Source organism: Pituophis catenifer, unplaced genomic scaffold, assembly GCF_029215685.1.
Source record: "Pituophis catenifer annectens isolate HBS135680 unplaced genomic scaffold, rPitCat1.0.hap2 SCAF_1, whole genome shotgun sequence".
In the NCBI taxonomy this organism is placed as follows: Eukaryota; Metazoa; Chordata; class Lepidosauria; order Squamata; family Colubridae; genus Pituophis; species Pituophis catenifer.
In genome coordinates this window covers 62,038,453-62,048,520 of record NW_027256881.1, presented here as the reverse complement: position 1 = coordinate 62,048,520, position 10,068 = coordinate 62,038,453, and the positions used below count along the sequence as shown (strand labels likewise).

The 10,068-nt window shown below is 42.8% G+C and overlaps 1 protein-coding gene across 1 annotated transcript in view; it reads left to right on the top strand.

Moving 5' to 3' along the window:
- Nucleotides 1–9,281: 9,281 nt before the first annotated feature.
- Nucleotides 9,282–10,068, top strand: part of TTC27 (tetratricopeptide repeat domain 27) — a 95,610-nt gene continuing 94,823 nt past the window's right edge. Inside the window, exon 1 of the mRNA XM_070950140.1 lies at nucleotides 9,282–9,372. Coding sequence (XP_070806241.1) covers nucleotides 9,282–9,372 — 91 coding nt within the window. The remainder of the gene's footprint in view (nucleotides 9,373–10,068) is intronic.

Genomic DNA, 10,068 nt, shown 5'->3' with positions numbered 1-10,068 from the left:
ATTTGCCCCAATTTTTTATTATATTATTCTATTGTATTATTATATATTCCTTTGGATTTACTTGACATTAGTTTCCATTTTTTAAGTTGGGAAGGATTTGGTGTGACACTCCCAAGCTTTGATAGCTTTCCTCGTCAAAATCTCCTCAGGTATAACCCATTAGATTCATAGTCAATCTTAGGTAATAGCTAAGACTTGCCAGGTCTAACAAGAAATCTAATTATTGAATGTATACATCTAGACCAGTGGTGGGTTTTAAAATTTTTTACTACCGGTTCTGTGGGTGTGGCTTGGTGGGCATCACATGGCTTGGTGGGCGTGGCTTGGAGGGTGTGGTAGGGGGAAGGATATTGTAAAATCTCCATTCCCACCCCACTCCAGGGGAAGGTTACTGCAAAATCCCCATTTCCTCCCAATCAGCTGGGACTTGGAAGGCAGAGAATAGATGGGGGCAGGGCCAGTATGAATTTTTACTACCGGTTTTCCGAACTACTCAAAATTTCCATTACCGGTTCTCCAGAACTGGTGAGAACCTGCTGAAACCCACCTCTGATCCAGACCTACCGTAACTCTAAACTAAGTATAACGATAATGTAATGTCTGACTCACTTGTACAATCTGTACAACTCCTCTATCACTTTCTAAACATCTATCTACATTATCTAAAATTCATCTGGTTTTATAATCCTCCCTAACTCACTGTTCGGTTAATATGGTTCAGAGTTGGACTAATGACTATAAGTTGTTTTCTGTCAAATTTGCCTGTCATTTCATTGGATTGTCACCAAATGTTTTTTCTTAGAGATTTTCTGCATTAGATTTTCTAGTATTCTCATCCAAATTGAACTCTGCAGGTGGTACATCCTCTTTCACAGTATAAGATCTTTCTGTTCTTTCTTTGGTGCCAAGCGAAGCTTTTTAAAAAAATTTCCCAGTCTTTCAAATTTGATATGGTTACATTGATTGTAATTAATTTGTCATTGAATTTCACTTGTTATTGTTTGTAGTGTAGTCTTTTGAATAATCAAATAAAGGTCTGCATTATTTTAATTATTATTGTTATTGTCCACATATGTGCTGGACATCATCTGTTAAATCTGTTCTTGGTTTTTAAATGAACTAATTAGACATATTATTTAACTGATTTTTTTTTCTTTATTCTTGGTTATTTTGAGCTTTTTTTAAGTAAGTGCAAAGATCTGGTGGAAAGTCTGAAGAATGGTTGGATCGCTGGACAGCATTTGGAATGGAGCACTGATCAATTTACCAGTAAGACTATAACAATGGCAGTGCACAAAGTGATGGGCATAGTAGTGGATCTCCAAAGGCCACCGATGGCCTGATTACCTATTGAATAATGTGGTGCTGCATTTTGAATTGAACCAGGAGACTTTATCCTAGGTTCCAGAGAGTTTGATACTTCTTGGTGGGGAAGTTTTGGGTGCCCTTGAATTGATGGTCACCATTCTGGAAGTTTATTTGCCTGGGATGCCTGAATTTACCAGCAATGAAAGCAAATGGGACTTCCAAAATGATATTGGATTGGTTGTGGAAGGTTTAGGTTGGCAGCTTCTAACCTACAGGGCTAGCTGAGGATTACAAGCTCCATAATCAGACTTTATGGTAGAAGCTCTCTGTGTCATTGAAATAACTCTGGAGATTGGCTTGCAAGAACATGGTTCTATTTGCTTGGCCCTTTTAATACAGTCTATATCTGCAATTTGGCTAAGACTCTGGAATAAGGGGGTGTCTGGAGCACAGACATGGTAGCACAAGAGCAGCCTCACCCCCCCCACCCTCCCCCACAGATCCATTGCAGCGTCTTTGTTTACTGAGGAACCTATAGAGATGAAGCAGCAGATGCGTTGCTGGAGGAAAACTGATTGAGAGTTTGGGCAGATTGGTAAGAGTACATGTTCAAGCTTATATAGAGCAATTCAAGCAGCAAAAAGGAGATGTTTGCTGCTGTTATTTCATCTACTGAATGTTGCCCAGCAGGTTGTCTGCTCAAGAAAAACATGATTGTTAAGACCATCTGAAAGCTGTTGGAATGAATTTTCACAGCAACTTGGTCGATAAAATGATCAGATGCAAAAGGAGTTTGATTCCAGCTAGACAGTATCAATGAAGCCTCTGAGGGGGTCAGCTCTACAATTTTCTATTTGGATCTCTGCCTCTCCTGTAAGGCAAGAGAAGATTAGACTTGATCAATAATGAATGCTTTTTGAGTGAGTGTGTGTTTCTCTCTCCCATAAAAAAGGTGGTGTCATGCTTCCTATTCAAGCAGCTTTCCTTGATTTTTGGATACCTTTAGATCTGCTTCCAACTTTCTTTTCTAAGAAAGGTTGTAGAGAGGACAGTGGTTCTCCAACTCCAGAGAGGAAGTAGATTATTTTAATCCATAGTTGTCAGGTTTCAGGACAGGGTGTAGCATAGAAATGGCATTAGTTGCATTTGCATATGATCAATAGAGAGACTGGGATTGGGAGACTGCAACTTTTTCTATTCTCCTTGACTCTTCATTGGCTTGCAAAATCATAACCATGATAAGCTTCTAGGGATTTAGGTGATGGGATAGATATTGTCTTGCAGGTTCTCCTATTTCTTTCAGTTGGCTATGGGAATGAGGATCCATCTAGAGACTTTTACTTTTTGAAATGCTTCAGACATCTGCCCTATCTCCACTTCTCTTAATAAATACATGAAACTGGTAGGGCAGGTCATTCATCAGTACGGGGTTCAATACCATCCCAGGCCAAACTTGTGATGTGGTAGAAGTGCTGGTCCAGTGCCAGGAAACTGTCAAGGTCTAGTTGGGGAAGAACAGATTCAAACTAACCTTCCAAGACAGAGTGGCTTTGTGTTTGTGGATCAAACAACTCCAGAGAAATACCATTTTGGATTCTGAATGGAGGTCTATCCCCTCATTCATGAATGGTTAACAATTTAGGAGCATAGACTCATAGCTCCTGCTTGATGAGTAAATATAAATATGATGATGTGGCTTTTGCAGAGTTACATCATTTTGTAACTGCTAACAATTACTCATACATTACTCCCAATTGGATTATTGTACTCTATATGTTGCAGCCTTGAGGAACATTTGGAAGCGGTAGCTGGTATAGAATTCAGTGGCCTGGCAATGATGGGAATATCCCAGTATAACAGAATAACCTGGCTGCTTCAGGACTGCACTGGTTGCCAGTTGGCTTCTATGTATAATTCAAGGTGCTAATTAAGTTTTAAGGTCCTGCATAGGTCTGGATCTGGTTATCTACGAGATCATCTTCTCCTATATTCATCTGCCAGACTGAAGAGGGTCAAATCCTTCCAAGTTCCATTTTTTGAGTCTGGCATCTGATGAGATTATATTAAGGCTCTTACATGTTTTTCTGAAAGTAAGAGATATGCAGGACTCTGTAAGGAGAGATATTTGGAGAGGTGGAATCAAATGACCAAAGCTGCATTGCATCATCACAATATAATCGTCATTCTTTTTGTATGCATGTCGTTGCCAGGCTCTTAAAAACAAACAAATCAAGAAAGACTTTATTGCTTCTCACCTATAGACAAAAATCTTGCCATAGTAAACACGATTACTTACCCCATTAAACACACACTCCGAGAACTTCTAGGGAGGAGCTATCTTGACTCTCTCTCACACAATTTCACTGTCTCTTGCCTCTCTGGAATGCACTTCCTCCCTCCTGGAATCTGGACTGCATTCATCTGGACAGCCATGACGTATGTACCAAAAGAGGTGGAGCTTGTGTCATGATGGCCCAACACTACTTTTGTCACTTTGATGAAAACATTGGATGTTGCAGATACCTCTGTATCAGGGTGGGTTCTACTTACCTTTACTAAGTTCGGAACAGGATTCCGAACAGGATTGGAACGGTTCGGAACAGGATTGCGGGGCAGTGGGCGGGGCCTCCCACCAGTTTTATTTTTTCTTGCAAACCAGTCCAAACCGGGGCAACCCACCACTGCTCTGTATCGGAAGGTTCTGTTTTGTGTGTTAAAATTGCTACGTAGATAAAAGCCACAATTCAATGCTGATTTAAATTAACTGATTTCAGCCTGGTGGCTCGGCAGACTAAAAGCATTGTGATTAACACCAGCTGTCTGCAATTACTGTAAGTTCGAATCTCCCCAGGCTCAAGGTTGACTCAGCCTTCCATCCTTTCTAAGGTAAGTTAAATGAGGACCCAGTTTGTGGGGGCAATAAGCTGACTTTGTATAAATATACAAAAGTATGAAGGCTATTGCTTAACGCATTGTAAGCCGCCCTGAGTCTCCGGAGAAGGGCGACATATAAATCAAATTAAAAGAAAAAGAAAAAAAAAAAAAGAAAAAAAGTTGGCTCAAGCTGTAGAGCTTTAAGGTGGTTTCTATCTCCAGTACCATAGTTCTTGCAACAATAATGTTTCCTCTGGCCACATGTAACAGATGCTCCGATTCCTTTGTCCCTGTGAGACCTTCCTTTAGTAATGGAGAAGGAGTAGGGAATAATCATGCTCTTTCATGCTGCCTCCAAAGACAGAAGATGGAATGTTATAGCCTTTCCAAATATCAACTCCTGTTGAGGGCTGGTTGAATTTTCCTGCCTGAGGCAAAAAAGAACCAAGATGTACATACAACTGCAGAAACAGATCGGACAGGCATTTGAATAGGGCTCAACACTGAAAACAATGAACAAGGTTTGGAAATACAGAACAGGCCTCATGGTGCATATAGAGTTTGTTTTCCACATTTCTCATCACCAGTAACTGCTTTTCAGCATCTGCAAGACCCCCCTCCCCGTTTTCCCTCAGCTTCCAAAAGTAGATCTGCCATCTATATTAGTAAACTGGTTCATGAATGCCTAGCAGCCAAGCAGACTGATTACATTTCTCGTTATAATTGATTTCTACTTGTATATCCAAGATAGAAAATAGCAATAAATCATAAGAAATTTAATTTAATCAGCCTCGATATGAAATTTTTTGTTCAGAGTTACTTCTTTCATCTGCGATCTCTGAGAAATCATAAATATATTGCCAGGTGATTGAAAAAAAAGCAAATATTTCTATTTTCAAAAATGGGAGGAAAAAGTCCCCAAATCCAGGTAATTCAAGCTTGTTATCTTAATATTAATATCGCTCATCTGTGAAGCAAATTATTAAACAGTCAACTTTTGAGCATTAAAAAAAGAATGTAATACTTGGCAAGAGCCAGTATGCCAAACCAATCTGAACATTTCTAACAGAATGAACTATTTAAGTATAAGTGACACAGCATACCCTGTTTTTAGCAAAATATTCAACAATGTCTCCCATGAGATCCTAGTAAAGAAAACAATAAAAAGTGGGCTGCATTATGCTACCATTAAAGGCATTCATGTCAAGAAGAAGAGTAGCATCAATAAATCTTCTTTCTATGAATGCTGTTCAAAATTCATAAATTGTTTGGATGAGGGTTAGAAAATATGATTATCAACTTTGCAGATCAGAGAAAGACAGGAAGATGCTAACAATAAAGATGGAGAACATTATCAAGATTCAGGAGGGTATTTATTTTGGTAAGAAAGTTAAAATCAAAATATTGGGGTCAGAGGAATCACACTGAGCAGCAATACATGTGAAAATGGTCTGATGCCTTAGTAGGTCATGAGCCAGAAATGTAATGCAGCTACTGACAATGCAAATTCAAATCTTTGATTGTATCAACAAAAGTACGTCAAGATCAGAAATTATATTTCCCCTCTATTCAATGTTAGATTGTACCCATGATATTGTGTTCAGTTGTGTTTAGGAAGGACATTGACAAATGACAATATATCCAAAGCAGTCATTATAATACGGGTCCTGAAACAAACGAACAAAAGAGGAATGGTTGAAGGCATGAGGTATGTTTAGTCTGAAAAGGAGAAGGCTATAGGAAGACATGATCACTTCTGAAGAATCTAAAAGGCTGTCACATGGAGATGGGGTAGAATTATTCAGAGTTGTTCCAGAAGATAAGACAAGACTAATGAGTTTAAAGAACAAGAAGATAGGTTTTGGCTGGACCTAAGGAAAAAAAATTAACGGTTAGATCTGTTCAACAATGAAAAAGAAGGGAAGGGATGTACTCTTTTTTCTTTGGTGCTTAAACAGAGGTTTGATACTCATCTGTCAGAGATAGTGCAGCAATGATTTCTCACTGGGCAGGAATTGGAACAAATGATCCCTTCCAAATCTTACACGTTATAATTCCATTATTTATTTTTAATCCACCGTTATTATTTTTATAAATACCATACTCCTTTCTCCTTCTGTTCACCTCACAACAATCCTGCGAGGTGGATTGGGCTGAGAGAGAGAGAGAAACTGGCCCAAGGTCTCCCAGCTGGCTTTCATGGGTAAAGAGGAGCTCATGGTCTCTGGCTTTCTAGTCTGGTGCCTTAACTAACTAGACCAAACTGGCTCTTATTGAGAGATTTGAGAAAAACAATCCAGAATAGATGAACACATTTCATTCCCTTAAGCATAATTATAATTGCTTCAGGTTTTGTATGTTTGAGGACTTTCCCACTGATATTCGCAAGTCACTGGACAGTATGATGGGCGGCATATAAATTTATTAAATAAATCTACTGGAGCCCTTCTCCAGTCTTGAGACTGTTATCTGGGATGAGTTTGATCCTGTGACCCCAGATGACGTGGACAGGATTCTGGGTAGATTGAACGCGACCACATGTTTGTTGGACCCGTGTCCCTCCTGGTTAGTGCTGGCTTCCCGGGAGGTGACGTGAGGCTGGCTCCAGGGGATTATAAATGCTTCGTTGGGTGAGGGTGTCTTTCCCACCGCCTTGAAAGAGGCGGTGGTAAGGCCTCTCCTCAAGAAGCCTTCCCTGGACCCGGCAGTGTTAGCAAACTATCGTCCAGTTTCCAACCTTCGCTTTGTGGCAGTTTATCTGGATCCATTCCAGTCGGGCTTCAGGCCTGGGTACAGCACGGAAACGGCATTGGTCGCGTTGGTTGATGATCTCTGGAGGGCTCGGGACAGGGGTTGTTCCTCTGTCCTGGTCCTGTTAGACCTCTCAGCGGCTTTTGATACCATCGACCATGGTATCATGCTGCACCGGCTGGAAGGGTTGGGGGTGGGAGGCACCGTTTTACGGTGGTTCTCCTCCTTTCTCTCTGACCGGTCGCAGTCTGTGTTGACAGGGGGGCAGAGATCGACCCCGAGGCCCCTTATATGTGGGGTGCCGCAGGGATCGGTTATCTCGCCCCTTCTGTTCAACATTTATGTAAAGCCGCTGGGCGAGATCATCCGTGGTTTCGGGGTGAAGTACCATCTGTACGCTGATGACATCCAGCTGTACATCTCCACCCCGGACCACCCCAACGATGCCCTTGAAGTGATGTCCCAGTGCCTGGAGGCCGTACGGATCTAGATGGGGAGAAACGGGCTCAGGCTCAAGCCATCCAAGACCGAGTGGCTGTGGTTTCCGACGTCCCGATATAGTCAGCTGGCGCCATCGCTGGCTATTGGGGGCGAATCATTGGCCCCCACGGAAAGGGCTCGTAACTTGGGCGTCCTCCTGGATTCACGGCTGTCTTTAGAAGAGCACTTGACGGCCGTGACCGGGAGGATTTTTCATCAGGTTCGCCTGATTCGCCAGTTGCGTCCCTTTCTAGATCGGGACTCGTTACGCACAGTCACTCATGCCCTCGTCACCTCTCGTCTGGACTATTGTAATGCTCTCTACATGGGGCTCCCCTTGAGGTGCACCCGGAGGCTCCAACTGGCGCAGAGTGCGGCTGCGCGGGTGGTTATGGGAGCAACATGGAGCTCCCATGTAACACCTCTCCTGCGCGAGCTGCACTGGCTCCCGGTGGTCTTCCGGGTGCGCTTCAAGGTTCTGGTTACCACCTTTAAAGCGCTCCATGGCTTGGGACCTGGTTACTTACGGGACCGCCTACTACCATCAACAGCCTCCCACCGACCAGTACGCTCCCACAGAGAGGGGCTCCTCCAGGTGCCGTCGGCCAAACAATGTCGGCTGTCGGCCCCTAGGGGGAGAGCCTTCTCTGTGGGGGCACCGACGATCTGGAATGAGCTCCCCCTAGAGATACGGAGGATTCCGGATCTGCGCACCTTCCGCCGCGAGTTGAAGACGCTTTTATTTCATCAAGCTGGCCTCGCCTAAATCTTCTCCCTTTTAAAATACTAAATTTTAATGGATTTTAAAATATGGGTATTTTAAATTATGGGTATTAATTCAGCCAAATTTATTTAATTCATTTTATTCGATTTTAAATTTTGTATATCTATGTGTTTTATTTCATGGCTGTGCACCGCCCTGAGTCCTTCGGGAGTAGGGCGGTATAGAAATTCAATAATAAATAAATAAATAAATAAATAAATAACTGAAGTCATTTCCTATAATTTTACGCATTCAGACTTGCTACTATCAGTCTATCAATTTTACGCATATCAGTCGCTGCTACTATTGGACATCACATATTCCTATTAGAAAAACAATATAGCAGAGCCCTGCTTGGGGGCAGATATATACAATATTACGTTACTGCTGCTGCTTTTAGTTATATTTTTAGAACCCAGAAACTAGTGGATTGTGATTTCACTGAACTAGGGCTGCATAAAAATCTTGGTTTACGTAGGAATATATATATATATATATATATCTACCATGCCTCAACGAACAATAAAGGCTGGCCCTCAAATGCAGCTCCAATGTATGCCTTTTAGGGGGGATGCAAATACCTCAAGCAGAATACCTTGAAAAGTTGTTTAGGGCTGTGGAGCTGCCTATATAGTAACTGATATCTACTAATATATCAAGAAAGGCAGAAGCAGATGTAAAGAAGTGGGGGATCTGCCGGCGCGCTTTCAAAGAGAAATAGCACCGCAGGGCTGTCTAAACGAGGGAACGACAACGCTGCTCCAGAGCAAGGCGTCCCGCTTCCTTAGAGTCCGGGGTCCCCGGGAGGAGCTCAGGCTCGACTTTCTTTCGGAGGAAACACGCACAAAAGCCAAAAACCGGCGCCGAGCCCGTAAGTCTGCCCCGCAAGCTCTTCCGCCAGGACTGCGTGTCCGCTCGGGGTTGCTACGGAGGTGCCTCCTTCTCCCAGGGAGCTTAGCGCGGCTTGGCATGGCGGCTCCCAGCAGCCGCTGGGCGCACATGGGTTTTCGCCTCGCGTAGGGAAAAGCGGGCGCGTTTTTTCTCTCTCTCTCTCTCTCTCTCCCCCCGCCTCCTTTCCCTTTCCAGGCATCGAATAACGGGGAACATGCGAGCGCTGGAGCGGGTGTTACTCAGGGGCTTCCCCAGCGCGGCGGAATCCCCGCGGTGGAAACAGAGCGAGGCGGCTTCGGCGGCAGGTAAATCAGGACGGGCACCTTCCTTGCTGCTTCGCGCTGCCTGCCTGCTTGCTTGCTGCGGTGGCTCTTTCCACAGCTGCTCTGGATTTAGGCAGAAGGAGAGGAGGGAGGGAGGGCCTTTCTTCTTTCTATTCCCCCCCCTCCTCCTCCCGTTTCCTCTTTCCATAATACCCCTTTGGGTTTCGATGCATCCTGCCGAGGCAAGGTGTTTCCTGTGGTTTCTTAAAAAGCAGCTAATCCATCGGGAAAACTAATCCCTCCCCTGAAAGTTGGGAAGGTTTACGGAGGTAGAACGGGGATGGGGATAGATGCCGTACAGGTAAGGGTCTGGATTGTTGACTCTAGCTAGGCAGATACTTTGCTCATATATATATATTCTATATATATATAAAATATATTCTATTCGTGTGTGTGTGTGTACATACACAAACACATACACAGTATATGTGTATATATAGTATATACAGTATACAGTATATATATGTATGCACGTGTGTATGTGTATATGTGCATATATATATATATATATGTTTTTCTTCTAGCCAGGTTTTCCCTACGTAGCCAAGGTTTTTTTTTGTAGCTCCAGCTACAAAATATATATATATATATAAAACTTATATACACACACACACACATACATATCTATATCTATATATCTATATCGATCTATCGATCCATATTCTAATAGAATATATT